The sequence below is a fragment of the Bison bison genome, unplaced genomic scaffold (genome assembly GCF_000754665.1).
Source record: "Bison bison bison isolate TAMUID 2011002044 unplaced genomic scaffold, Bison_UMD1.0 scf7180017864117, whole genome shotgun sequence".
Lineage (NCBI taxonomy): Eukaryota > Metazoa > Chordata > Mammalia > Artiodactyla > Bovidae > Bison > Bison bison.
Genome location: NW_011494689.1, coordinates 735426 through 749977, shown reverse-complemented (window position 1 = coordinate 749977; position 14552 = coordinate 735426). Strand labels below are relative to the sequence as shown.

Sequence of the window (14552 nt, the reverse complement as noted above, 5' to 3'; positions counted from 1 at the left end):
GGGGAGCCAGCACGGGAGTCCCCAGCCATGACAAGGCCATGTGAGAGAGTTCTGGTGGGCAAGGCGAGCCAGAACTCAAGGGGTGCCCCCTGGGCCTGCCTGAGCATCTACCCCAAAACCAGAGTCTGTTTTACTATTTCACGACTTTCACCAACTCCTCTGACATTAACGGGAGGCTATCCCCGACCACCTTTCTCTGTAAGAAAATCAACTTAAAACTCTAGTTAGTAAGTCTCCTGGGCATAATAGGAGTGTTTCCATTCAAACCCCTCTGATGACTTTCTAGCTTGCCTGACAGGTTTGTTCAGATTCACAGCCTCCCAACCACAAGAGGCACGGGAAGCTTAAGATATTCTAACAATGCAGAGCTTCTCAGAGAGTTAAAGTTGTTAAATAGAACTAGTAGAGGATTTCTTTGTTGAGCTAATGCTTGCTGCCAAGTTTCCATATCCCTTACCTACTGTGTCCCTGGGAGTGTATTGATTAATATAGTTGGTGTATAGAAATGGAAGTAGTAGCTTTAATGTTTGTAACCTTAGACCCTTGAGTTAATTCTTTTCTTGTTATAGCCCACCACTTTTGCCCTATAGGTATGCAACTTTATCTAATGCTTTTGGAGGGTGACGCCTGACTTGAGAATAATCACCTTTAGAGAAAAATAAGTTTTCTGAGGAAAAGGGTCATAAAATGTTAACAGGCTTCCTAGCCAGAAGATGATGTAAATCACCTAAAACTTTTGCATATGATAAGTTTGCAGGAAGAAAGCCTAGCTTCGATAAGGATCAAGGACTGCTGACCTTGCATGACTCTACCCCTTCCCCCATTATTCTCTATGCACAACTTAAGGTATAAAAACTACTTTGGAAAATAAAGTGGGGGCCTTGTTTACTGAAACTCGGTCTCCCCGTGTCATTCTTTCTTGTTTCCTTTTCCTCCTTTTCTCTTCTATTCTTCCTTCACGCCAAAATAATTGGAGCGCGGGGGTCCTCTGCGATCACTTACTTGCCTGGGCTTCTAAGACCCACTTGAGAAGGTGCCTAAGGTGGGGCACCTTCCGCTATTCGAGAGGGCGCCTGCGGCCTCCGTGGTCAGAGCTAACCTGGTATCACAGGTTATATTGATTTTCCACGTAAACCAGTTATTATTGAGCATCTAATAAATCTCTGCTTTGCTATTCTAATCGCCAACGCCGTCCTCCTGAGGGAATCCCTGGATCCAACCAGGGCTGGACCCCGGTAAGGGAGACAAATGGAGATTAAAGCTTTTCCTCATTTAACACAGTTTTTCTGCAAATTACAGTTTGTTGGGTAATATTATAGGAAGGGTAGAGGCAGCAAAGACTGAATTGTTTCCCATGCAAATCTTCTCACTTGCCTTTTTCCCGTTTACCATCTGCAGACCCAGTCTCCCACCACTTGGCATCCTAGATCTCAGCAGATGTCCAAAATTTGGGAAGTACCTCTGGGATTGTCACTAAGCCTAAATAGGTCTCAGGGAGCAAGAGGGAGAAGTAGAATGATTTTGATGTACCCCCCATCTAAGAAGTACCAAAGTCAAATCCAAAGGCTTCTTAACTATTTGTAAACACATACAACACAGATAAACACACACATATAACATACTTCTAGTAACAGTGAAGGTTATTTAAATGAAGATAGTAGCTTATAACTTTTTAGAGGCCAGATTACCAATATCTGTCAAAAATTTTAAATATACACATCCTTTGACCTAAATTACAGATATACATGTTTACATAGATGATATTACTGCAGAATTGTTATATACAAAAAGCCATAAAAAAGTAACTGGTTAAATGTATTCTCTCTTTAAGGAAACACAGGTGGAAATCTTGTGACCTTGGACTAGGCAATAGTTTCTGAAGATAGGACATGAACAGCACAATTAACCAAAGAAAATAATAGTCTTCACCAAAATTTGAAACTTTTTATCAAATAAATAACAAGTATCATTTCTAGGAACATATGTCTCTTCTATGATTTATATTATCACAGTTCCCTTGATTCTGACATACTATTTCCCCCAAAAGTTGAAGCTTTTGTTAATCAAAGGACAGTGTCAAGAAAGTGAAACAACAACCAAAAATAGGAGAAAATATTGGCAAATCATAATCTGATGAGGATCTAGTATCCAGAATATATAAAAAACTTGAAATTCAGCAATAAAAAGATAACTCAGTTAAAAATCAGAATTTGAAGAGAAATTTCTTCAAAGAAGAAACAACAAATGCCCAATAATAAACACTTGAAAAGATCTCAACATTATTAAACATTAAGGAAACAAAACCATGAGGTACCATTTGACAAACACTAGAAGGGCTGCAATTAAAATGACCAACAATAACAAGTAGTGGTGAAGATGCGAACCAATTAGAGCCCTCACATGTTACTGGTGAGAATGTAAAATAGCACAGCTGCTTTGGAGAATAGTTTGCCAGTTCCTCAAATAGTTAAACATATAGTTACCATGTGATCTACCAGTTCCAATCCTGAGTATATAACTAAGAGAATTAAAAAGAAACGTTTATACAGAAACTTGCACATGACTGTTGATAGCAACATAGTAATAACCAAAAAGTGGAAATAACCGGAATGTCTATCCATTGAAGAGTAGATGAACACTGTATGGTTTATCTATACAATGGAATATTATTGTGTTATTTGTTGTATTTTACTATTATTATAAAATGGAATAAAGTATTGATATATGCTACAAAATGGGTGAACCTTGAAAACATGCTAAATGAAAGAAGCTACATAAAAGGCCACTGTATGATTCCATTTACATGAAATGTCTTGAATAGGCAAATCCATAAAGATAAGATGTAGATGAGCAATTACCAATAGCTGAAGGAAGGAGTGAAAGGGGAGTGATTGCTAATAGGTACAATGTTTCTTTTGGGGGGTGATGAAAATGTTCTGGATTTTAGTGGTGATAGTTGCAGTGTTGGAATATACTAGAAAACATTGAATTGCACACTTTAAAGGGGTTAAAATGAATTATTCCTCAAAAATGCTGTGCTGAATTTCTGTGATCTATATTTGTCTTTTATAAATAGTGGCCAGAAAAAATTGCACTGATATATATATACTATGGTGTTTGAGTAATAAAATACAGCAGGCCCCCCTAGATATTCATGAGTCCAGACTGATATGTGAATGAATCAACCAGCATATAAATAAGTAGGGAAGAAGGCATAAATATTCCTTTCAGAAGAATTTCAGTTAATACAGAAGGGGGAAATAGAAAATCACTAGAAAATCACAGTAATAATTGCTTATGGATGAATATTAAACAGTCAGTGAAACAGGATATTTGCATAGTCTAAAGAAAACTTACCTCAAAATGTATTGATTTTGTGGCAATTACCACAAATTCTCTGATACATCTCCCTCCTAGTGGTTTAGTCCCCTTCCCCTTGAGTGTGAGCTAGACTTAATGACTTGCTTCTAACAAACAGATGAAAATGGTACAGTAAGAAAAACCTGGCAAATATCACCTCAGCTTTAAAAATGATCAAGGTTAACATCACTAGTAATAAGTCATGTTGATATGATTGCTTTTGATATGATATAACAAGAAGGGCACATCATCTCTTGTATTCTTCCCTTAAATTCATAATTTTAATCTTTTCATGAGAAAACAGCAAAGCCAAACTGAGAGATTCTACAAAACACCTGACCAGAACTCTCCAAAAATGTCAAGATTATGGGAAGTCTGAGAAAGTGGCACAGTTGCAGGATTAGACTAAGGAGCCATGATGACTAAATGCAGTGTGGTATTCTGGATTGGACCCCGGAACGAAATAACAGTATTAGTGGAAAAATGCAAATCCACATCCAAATTAATAATATTATATCAACATTAATTTCTTGGTTATGTAAGATGTTAACAGAGGAAGCCGAATGAAGAAGGGTATGTGAGAAGATTCTCTGTAAATCTTAAATGATCTTTTTTTAAGGACTAAAAGCCATTCTACTGGAAAAAGCATCAACACAGGTTCTTTGGGGGATAACTGTGTATCTGGTTCCCAGTTCTCCTCCCAGGTACATGGTAGGATGATATTTCCCTCCCCTTTGACATTCGGTAGAGCCATGTGACTTGCTTTGCTCACATATATAAAATATGAGTGGAAGCGATGTTTCATTTCCAGGTAGAAGATTTAGCACCGACAAGTGGTTTTTTCCTTTTTTAATAAAATGCTATCAGTTCCCCATATATATTATTTTTAACCGAAGAATGGAGTCCAGGTTTCATCTGACATTAAATATATACCAATAATCTTGCCTGAGAAATCCCATGGACAGAGGAGCCTGGCAGGCTACAGTCCACAGGGTCAGACATGACTGAAGCAACTTAGCACACATGCAGGAGAAGAGACTGTTCCAATGTGCTACGATCCTACAATCCAGTGACTGTAATTGTGCAACTCATCACAATCCTGAAATTCTGTTCAGTGATAAGAACTCAGAAAATATTTAATGTGGGGACTTCCCTGGTGGTCCAGTGGTTAAGACTCTGACCTTTCACTGCCCGGAGTCCATGTTCAATCCCTGGTCAGGACACTAAGGTCCCACAAGGCCAAAATATATAATAATAATTTTTTAATGTCCTCTTTAAAATAATTATTTTAAAAATATTCAGTGTAAAACCTAAGCTGATTTTCCTTTCACCTCCCTTGGGTGAGTCTGTTCTTATCTTCACTCACAGCAAGTTTTTATATACTTTGGCCTCACTGTGTATCTTTAAGAAAGAACACACCCTTCATGTGGACCTGGCCAACAAGCCTGAGTCTTAACTGAGCAAGTAGACTTTACTTTCTCTAGCCCCACACCTCCAGCTTCAGCTGGGGCACTTTGATAGGATTTTTATAACTTGGAAGATAGACATCTAGGGTGTCCTCCTGTCCTTGGCCCATGCTTTCAGGGGAACAAAAGGCAAATGAAACCATCGACTTTCTGGATGATGCTGTGTCATGGTTCTCTGTAGCATTTCTGGGTAGTATTACGAATCACAGGTTTCAAATTACCTTAACTTGGACTTCGAGCCACAAGGTGCAAGTGGAACAGTTGGTCCAGAAGGCTTATTTAGAGCCCTTGCATGAGGCCATGAGGCCATGAGGAATGACAGAAGCATGACCTATAATTAAGACATCAGCTCTTGGCATTCCTCGTGTCTTTATCCTCAGGTTGAGGAAGAATATGAGGCATTGATAAAAATAAAATAAAATTCTTCAGGTGATTTCAGGGCAAAGTAAGAACAAAACTGAGTACCCCTCAACTCCCTAAATCCTGAAAACTCTACATCAGAATGCAGTGGTATTTCTCTGAAAGAACCCTACAAACCCAGGATAAAATCCTGTAACAGCACTAGCTTATCATATACAAGTCCTCAAATTCTTGGACACAGAAGACCCTAAACCCTTCCTTAACCCTTAGGAAGAAAGGGCCTCAGGTAACTTCCTCGCCCATAAAATAGATGATAAGAATATAAGGTTGGAGAACTTTTACTTAAGAGGGTCACAGTCCACAGCTAGTCCATGCGTTTGCACTGTTTCATCTTTCAATTCATTTTAATCTTTGTGCAATTTGAGAGATAACCCTTTTATGATCTCTTCTGAGAAGGCAAATTACTATACTGACTAATGCTTGCAGATCAAGCGGCTGCCACTTGTCCCTCAGTGTCTGTAAAAGCCAGAAGACTCACTCTGCTCTCGGTATCCTGGCTTCTCACCTTTCACCTGGGCTGTTGGCTCTGAGTAGATGGGCTATTTCTGTGAGAGGAACCTAGTGATGTCCTGGTTCAATCCTAGTTCTTTCCCAGTGCCCTAGACAGGAGACAACTCAGTCTTCCTTCTCTTCCTCTTCTTTGAACAAGTGAGAGGTCTTCAGATATCTGTTAAGACTAAGTGCTTGTCAACATCCTTTTCATACCTCCTCCTGGGAGGAGTCATCCCTTAGGGTTCTGGGGCCCGCAAATGACACAAGAATTCTAAAGCCTAATTTCAAAGATCTGCTTCACATTCTTACAGTTCTAGTAAGGAATAATGTTAATTCAGAAAAGAAACATAAGAACATCCATATTCTTCCCTCTTGGTCCAAATCCACATGAGAACACAGACAGGACTACACTCTGAGATTTTCTGTCCCTTTATTTATATGATTGTATCAGGAGAGTAGCCACTGATGTCTTCAGGCTTTGCCTCTCTAGCACGAGCAGTCTCCTTGCCCTGAGTAGTGATCTTCATTCCCAGGAGAGAAAGTAGACATTGCCCTGGGTGTCTCCCACTGCAAGTTGCAGGGTAGAGTCAGGACCCAGCCAAGGTTCCAGGCAGCTCACTGCCCCTTCACACTGGAACAGGCCCAGCTACAACGGAACAAAAATGGGAGATGAGGGCTACAAGCCTAGGGCCTCCTTACTAATTTATTTGTCTCCCACACCAATGACTTTTATTTAGAAACAAGTTAGTTATACATTATTGCAAGAAGGAGAGAAGAAAACAATTTTGATCTTCTGTCTTTCCTTACCCCAAGTTTGCTCTCTGACATCCCTTTTGTCCTTCTTACACACACACACACACACACACACATACACACACACACACACACACACACTTACCAGCCGCATACTGGGTCTCTCCCACAGTTTAACATCTCTGTCCTTTGAAGCTGTTACCAGCAACTCAGGCAGCACATGGAGGGCTGTGACAGGGCCTGAGTGAATCTTAGAGAGGAAGAGGAAGAGGTGTGGTGAGTTCTAGAAGGACCCTCCTCAGTCAAGGGAGAAGAGAAGTTTGCTGGGTCAGACCTAGAGCCTCCTCCCCAATATCTTGTGACCTTTCCCTCAAACTCACCTTTCTACGTTGCTGTGTCTTTAGCTCTGTGACTGTTGACCAGCTGTAGGTGTCAGTACATATACATGACTCTGTCTCTGAACTTTGAGTTGAAGGCATTTCTGCTTTTTTCTGCCAGATATTATCCGTGATCCATTCTCCTTCATCGGTGCATCTGGCTAGGTTCCACAGCATCCCATCAGAGCTGGCACACAAAAATGAGGACTCTGCCATTTCAAGGGCAGAGTTTGAGCCAGGTCTTAGACTTTGAAGAATCTGCCATCCTCCCCGAGGCCATCTCTGGATTCCTTGAGCCCTCCCAACACCACTCACCAGATCCAGGTTTGGCCTGAGTTACTGATATGAGGGTATTACTGGGATTCTCTAAATTCAGATCAAATTCCAGGAACTCTTCAAACTCTCCTAATTCCTTTTGCCCCTGTGAAAGGACAGAGCATTTTATCTAGCCTACTTGTATCACTTACTGCTTCCCAGACAAAGTAACTCTTTTCTGCTCTGGGCTGGTCAAGACATTTCAAAATTGTATCCATGATACAATAAAGTACACAAATCTTAAATGGACATCTTGATAAAATTTTACACATGTACCCATCCATGTAATTACTGCCCAAATCAAGCCATAGTACATTCCACCACCCTGGAAAGTTGCCTCCATGCCCCTTACCCTATCACCACCCCCAGAGTCAACAATATTCTGACTTCTGTCACTATAAATTAATTTTGCTTGTTCTTGAACTTCATTTAAGTGAAATTATATAATATCTACTCTTTTGTGTCTGGCTTCTTTCACCTGGTATAATGTCTATGAGATATGTCTGTATTGTTCCAGACTAATACCCATAGTGACAAGACAAGAGACATGAAGATAATGCAATTAAGTAAATGCCTAGGTTGATCACTTCTCAGCCTTTTGGCTAAGATGAAGTGTAGTATAGGGGCTTCCCAGGTGGCACAGTGGTAAAGAATCCACCTGCCAATGCAGGTTTGATCCCTTGGTCAGGAAGATCCTCTGGAGGAGGAAATAGCAACCAGCTCCAGTATTCTTGCCAGAAAAATTCCATGGACAGAGGAGCTTGGTGGGCTACAGCCCATGGAGTCTCAAAGAGTCAGATATGGCTGAGCTACTGAACACCCACTTAGGTTTATGGTTCCCCACGATTCTTTTAAACAATAGAATTCTCTTTTGTGTCAGTGAAATCTTACAAGGAAACCCAATATAAAGCACTCTTCAGTAGAGTTCCAGTTGAAGGAAGAGAAGGGGATTTGGAACCAACTGCTTTTCACTTCCTTCCTCTTTTACTCAGTCATGACCTCAAGACTTTAAAATAGTAGTCCTGAACAAATGGTTGTTTTAACACACACCCAAACAGAACTTACTGAGAAAGGAAGAACTTGAAGTTTCATTGACTGCAGGACAAACACACCATAGTCCTGGTGGGTGGACAACATCATAGGGTCTTCCGAATAACTTTGCCTGGTTTACAAGAAAGGAAGAGGCTAAGCCCAGGAACACCCCTCTATAAGACCCCAGTGTTTGTTTTAGTTAGACCCAACCTCCCAGGGACGGGGGAGCTTGGTGGGCTGCCATTCGTGGGGTCGCACAGAGTTGGACACGACTGAAGCGACTTAGCAGCAGCAGCAGCAGCAGGGTAACCATTAACCCATTTTTCTTTTTTCTCCAGCCTAAGAGAAAACAGCACTTGGGGTCTTACCAGATTACAGAGGGCTCATCACCAGGCTTCATGTGCAACAGCTGCAAATCCGCTTTGGCCAAGATGAGGGAGTGAGCATCAGGGGCCAGGCCTACACTTGTCAGGAAACCTAAGTCCTCCTGAAGAACTCGGTTCAGGCGAAGACTGAAGTTCAAACAAGGCACATAGACAAGAAAGAGTCTACTTTAGTCCACGTCTCTCGGGCTCCTCAGTTCCCCATAAATTCCTCAGGAGTATAGTACAAAACAAACTGTATCCCCGTCCCCACAAATTGCCTTCTTTCTGACTCTCTCATATTAGTATTTATCATACTATCATCCCTCAAACTAGGAATCTCTAGTATTTTTGTCCTTTCCTTCCCTCCTGACCTGCAAAACTGATTGATAAGCACTGCAGAGTCAACGTTCAACATATGCCTAAATCTTTCTCTCCATCTCATCCCTGTTGCCCAGATTAGGGCCCATGTTATGTCTTCCTGGGACTATAGCATCATCTGTAAACGTGGTTGCCCTACCTTTAGTATCTCCCTACTACTATCCATCCTCCACATGGCCACTAGAGTTCTCTTTCAAAATTCAGATAATTATTCTGCTCAAAATTCTTAGCACTGTGCCCTCTACAGCCTGGCCCCAGTGTATTATTTCAATGCAATACCCCACCACCACTCGCACCAAGAACCCAAAGACTTAGCTATACTCAGAATACACCATGCACTCTCACACCCTGTGCCTTTTATTAATGCTACCTCCTCTTCCTAAAACACCATTCCCTGCCCTTACTTTAAGCCCAGTCTCAAACAGCCACTGTTAACAGTAATTTCTTAAACTCTGCAGCCCCAGGAATTTTATATAATTTATTATAGCAGTGATCACTCCACATATTGTTGGCAGTTTACTTATATTCATATTCCTCTACTGTGAGCTCCCTTAAATAAAAATTAATTTCAATCTGGTTCATGCTGCCTGGCCCAGAACTTAGCATACAGTAAAAGCTTGATAATTATTATTTTAATTGACATAATGAGGAGCAGAAAACAATTTCCCAGGGACCTTTTCCCTGCTTACTAACTAATATCCTGTTGACCGAGTTCAGAAAGAGAGGAGAGAGATTTAAGCAAAATCCCAGGTTTAACCATATCCATAAACCCAGCCGCCTCATTTCACCTGACATTTCTGGGTGTTGAACCCTTCTGGAGTTCCACTTGCCACTCGCTGACTTTTTCATTAGCACTGACAACAATCAAGGTGTGTGCTGAGTACCAGAGCAGAGCACTGATGCAGCCCGGAGCCTAGTGAACACAGTTCAGTTCAGTTCAGTCGCTCAGTCATGTCTGACTCCTTGCAACCCCATGAACCGCAGCACGCCAGGCCTCCCTGTCCATCACCAACTCCCGGAGTCCACCCAAACCCATGTCCATCGAGTCGGTGATGCCATCCAACCATCTCATCCTCTGTCATCCCTTCTCCTCCTGCCCTCAATTTTTCCCAGCATCAGGGTTTTTCCAATGAGTTAGCTCTTCGCTTCAGGTGGCCAAAGTATTAGAGTTTCAGCTTCAACATCAGTCATTCCAATGAACACCCTTCTGAGGAACCAGGATTAACCTGTCCACACCCACCACCCCCAGGCTTCTACACAACCTCTGACCCTAGCACATGCCACCAGATACACAACCAGGGCAGAATTCACATAAAACTGAAGTTTACTCCACTCACCTGTACTGTGACCACAGCCTTAGCTTCCTGCCACAAGGTCAGTTCCCCAGCTTGATTCCCGGACACTGCTGCAGAACCGTCTGGGGCCCAGGCCACAGCAGTGATGGCTGCAGGACTCCTAGGTCTATATGTGTCATCTGGAGAAGAAAGGAAGTGATTCATTAGCAGCTGGACCACTGCTGGGGTACAAGAGGAGAGAGCAGACTACCCTTGAATTTCTTGGTCCCACTTACACACACCACCCCCCTTTCACACCTTGCCTCTCTCCACACCTCACTCACCTGCCTCTTTGGGCACCTGCCAAAGCCGTAGGGAGCCATCCTCTGAGGTGGTCAGCAGGAGGCCTGAGGTCTCTGAAACAGCAGCTGCACTGACTGGGCCACTGTGACCCAGCAGAGTGTGTGTTTGAAACACCTGGAAGGAAAGGATGGAGATAGAAGAGTGAAGAGTTGACACAACAGGAGGCTGTCCCACTACCCCCTCCCACGGCCCCCAGCCCGGTCCTTTCAGGGAACTCACCAAGAGTGGATGCCACAACCGTGTGGCCCCATCCAATCCAACAGTGACCACCAGAAGCTCTGACCCCGGCTGACCGGCTGGTAAAATGCAGAGGCTGAGTCAGAAGAAGGGGAGGAGGGAAGAGACAGCGGGGACTGGAAAGTGGCTGATATCCCGGTACCTGCACGGGGCTCCAGAGCAGCCACACAGTGGCTGATGGGTCCTGAGTGAGCGGGGATGCTGGTCATCTCCACGCCCTGATGGTCCCACACTTTCAAGGTCCCATCTCGGCCCACGGATACCACGTGCTCCTCCTGCCCCAGGAAACAGGATCAGAGAAGAGTCACACTGAGCAGGACGTGGGAATTACGGTTCCCATCACAGAGGTGCGGGCTGAGCATTAAGAGCCTAGAAGCTGTTGTCAAAGAAAGAGGACAACCCGGCAGTGGGGCCAGGGGGCTCAGGGATGCCATCCCGCCACAAGGCCATGACACTAGGGTACTGTGTCTTCATGCTCTCCCTCCCCTCACACCGAGCCTCAGCCTCGACACCTAACCCTGCTCTCATTCAGGCCCAAGCATCTCACTCTTGGTACTTCTTCTGACCTTAGGATTAGATACCCCATGCATCCAGCCTCCCAAAGTCCCCTTAACCTTCCCAGGGACCCTCCATGAGCTCTCTACTGCCTTCTCACCACGGCCACCACGGCGCTCACAGCATGCTGATGACCCAGGAAGTGACCAAGCTGCTGTCTCGACTCTGGGTCCCACAGGGCCACAGAACCATCGCTGGAGCAGGAGACCTGCAGAGCCAGAAGGTAGAGGAGTAGACTTAACCAGCATCCCTCCAGCATCTCTCTGTGCTTATAATGTAGGATGCAGGGCAGTAAGCCTTGTGATTAAGAGCAACGGTCGTCCTGCGTTCTAATCCTAGCTCCACCATTCATTACTTGGTGACCAGTTCATCTCTCTGGGCCTCAGATTTCTCGTCTATTCAACCAGGATAAGGACAGGGTACCTACTGATATGGGGCTGAAGCATCTATATACAGGACTTAATACACTGCCTGGTACATAGTGAGCACTGAATAAATAGTAGCTACTGTCCTTGTTATTAACATAATGTTAGTCAACAACTCTGTCTCACCCTGACAAAGGTGAGAAGTCTGCAATGCCCAGGACAGATCTATGCCTAGAAGGCAGGGGTAGAACAGACTATGACAAGTCTATTCAATTATTATTTATTTTTGAGAACAGTGATTCTGTGTTGGGAAACTAGGCTTTACCAACCCTGAATGCATAAATTGAGACTGGTTTTTCACTTAAGACCAAAGAAATCATAGCAATACAAGTCTCCTGCAGGAACAGGGCATCCTAAGCCCTTGGGGAGACAGCTCTGAGCATGGGCTTTCTTATCATAAAGTTTACTGACTCAGCTTCTTCATTTACATGACCGTGGAAATGGTCTTTAATCTATCTGAGCTCAATATCCTTGTCTATGAGATAGAAAGAATAGCAGTAACTTCTTTACAGGGTGTTGTAAAGACTATATGAGGCAACACATGCTAAGGACTCAGTCCAATGTCTGACACATACTAAGTGCTCAAAAAGTGCTCTATTATATTGGGTGTTAGAAAACTATATTAATACTGTATTATTATATATAAGTGTTGGGAATAGGATGAGGTAGAAAGTGTTGACTCCCTCTCCCAGGAACCCTGCTGAGCCCTACACCATCCCAACCCCTTCACTCACCAGGAGGCTGTCTTTGGTCCAGGCACAGCCAGTGACCCAGTCTCGGTGACAGGCAGAGAAGGAGCAAATCAAAACAGGGGCTTTGGGTGTTCTCACATCCCAGCAGAGCAGACTCTGGATACAGGTACCAAGAGAGGAAGTCGTCAGGATAGTAGGACAGAGGTAGGAATAGCAGGACCATCTCAGGTAAGAAGTTTCAAGGAAAGAAGGAGTAACAAAGGAGGGTGGGTGGGCAGATCCAGTATAGGAGGTTTAGGAAAGCAAAAAGCCAGAGGAAGCAGTAGGAAGTGAGCTGCTAGGAAATCCAGGGGCTGTGGGCCCCCAAGGGGCTGGAGGTCCGTGGGGAGGAGGGCCCAGGGGTGCATCTTCCTGAGACTCACCCGATCCCTGCCCCCAGTGGCCAGCCTGCATCCATCAGTGCTGAAGCTGCAGCAGCTTACAGGGCCCTCATGTCCCCGGACCTCAGTGCTACGAGGAAAGTCTTCTGTCTTTTGTGGAAGCATCAGCAACTGCCTTGGCCACAGTCGCACTGTGAAGTCCTCTGCATTGAAAATGGGGAGAGAGGAAGATTTCTTGAAAAGAGAAAGTGAGACAGGCCTGGAAAGCCAAAGACAAAGGCAATCCTGGGGGCTGAGGGTGATGTCTGAAGGCACAGCTCCAAGGGAGGGACTCCATGAGTCACACTGAGACCTGGGACACAGGTCTGTCCCATGCGAGGTCATAAGAAGGCATGTCAGGACACCCAGCTCCAGCCCTGCAGTTCTCTCTAACCGCACCTCCACACTCTGCTCTGCTAAAGTGCCCAGTGTCACTCTGACCAAGCCTCCTACCTAGAAAGGACTAAGGCCATCCTGCATTTTCACCTCGACATCTCCCTCTCTCCCAAGGGAAACCCTTCACACAGCAAAATCCCCAATGGGCAGAAGCTCACAGGGTTACAGGGTTTAGAAAGGCATCTAAGAATCAGGGTCAGGGAACAAGAAGAAAACAGCCTAGACTGATTATGCAAGATAAATGCATTTAAAAACACTCTGAATACAGTCAAATATGGTTGAAATGGTATGTTTTACGTTATGTGATTTTTACCATATTAAAAATAAAGTTTAAAAAATAAGTAAATAAAAGCACTTTGAAAGTTGGAAAAATAAGTTATACAGGTGTATTTTCACACACATATACATATGAATTGAAGAAATGTGTTCATATATTTAAAAGCAACAGTGACTCACAACCCTGCCCACCGTACCTGAGGCAACAGCCAAGAGTTCCTGGGAGGTGGCCAGTCCCAACACAGGCTTCCGGTGTCTGGACAAGAGCCAGAGGGACTGAAGGGCGCCCCCCTGGAGCAGCCAGCCCTGCAGGGCCCCATCTTCTGCACCACTCACCAACACCTTAGGGCTGAGCCAGGTCAGAGCAGACACTGCCACATCGAGCGCTTGACCCTGAGCCCCCTGGGAAGCTGGAGAGTAAGAGACAAGAGAATAAGCCACTTGCACAGGGGGCCAGAGTTGGGCAGGAACAGAGGTGGGGGTTTCTTTCCAGGCTCAAAGACTCCAGCCCTCCTCCCTTCAGTACCTGAAGAAATTCTGCAGATCCGAATGCCATCTGCTCGGTACCCAACAGCCACCTGATCACCATCTGGGCTGAGAGCCACGGAGAGGGCAGGAGAGAGGTGGGGGGAACCAAGGCACCCACGGGGTCGACCCAGAGACCCGGACCACACCTGAACCTGCGGGCCGAGAAAGGGCCTTAAAGATAACCCACCCTCTTCTCTGCCCCTATTAAAGTCCTCCCTCCAGAAATTCTTCTGGAGAGCTTCTGTGCACACACCCACAGCCCTCTCCCTGTAGCTCTCCAGCCAAGCCCCTCTAGACTCCTCGACAAAGGTCCCACCCTCACACAAATATTTCCATGCCTTTGCCGCCCCCTCCTCATAGCCCACCACCAGCTCTCGGTAACCTGACCTTGCCGTCCTCTCCAGCCGTCAGTAACTGGCACCCAGATTG

At 44.4% G+C, this 14552-nt stretch overlaps 1 protein-coding gene across 1 annotated transcript in view; it reads right to left on the bottom strand.

Moving 5' to 3' along the window:
- Positions 1 to 6151: 6151 nt before the first annotated feature.
- TEP1 (telomerase-associated protein 1) overlaps positions 6152 to 14552 on the bottom strand; it is a 40839-nt gene continuing 32438 nt past the window's right edge. The window contains exons 39-55 of the mRNA XM_010839457.1: positions 14511 to 14552; positions 14122 to 14275; positions 13793 to 14005; positions 12927 to 13087; positions 12547 to 12660; positions 11488 to 11595; positions 10975 to 11107; positions 10815 to 10891; positions 10577 to 10709; positions 10296 to 10432; positions 9747 to 9871; positions 8584 to 8727; positions 8249 to 8345; positions 7184 to 7289; positions 6872 to 7077; positions 6637 to 6741; positions 6152 to 6384 (exon numbers count right to left, since the gene is read on the bottom strand). The exon at positions 14511 to 14552 is cut by the window's right edge and continues 1 nt beyond it. Of these exons, the coding sequence (XP_010837759.1) occupies positions 6262 to 6384; positions 6637 to 6741; positions 6872 to 7077; positions 7184 to 7289; positions 8249 to 8345; positions 8584 to 8727; positions 9747 to 9871; positions 10296 to 10432; positions 10577 to 10709; positions 10815 to 10891; positions 10975 to 11107; positions 11488 to 11595; positions 12547 to 12660; positions 12927 to 13087; positions 13793 to 14005; positions 14122 to 14275; positions 14511 to 14552 (2178 nt within the window). The 3' untranslated portion in view covers positions 6152 to 6261. The remainder of the gene's footprint in view (positions 6385 to 6636; positions 6742 to 6871; positions 7078 to 7183; positions 7290 to 8248; positions 8346 to 8583; positions 8728 to 9746; positions 9872 to 10295; positions 10433 to 10576; positions 10710 to 10814; positions 10892 to 10974; positions 11108 to 11487; positions 11596 to 12546; positions 12661 to 12926; positions 13088 to 13792; positions 14006 to 14121; positions 14276 to 14510) is intronic.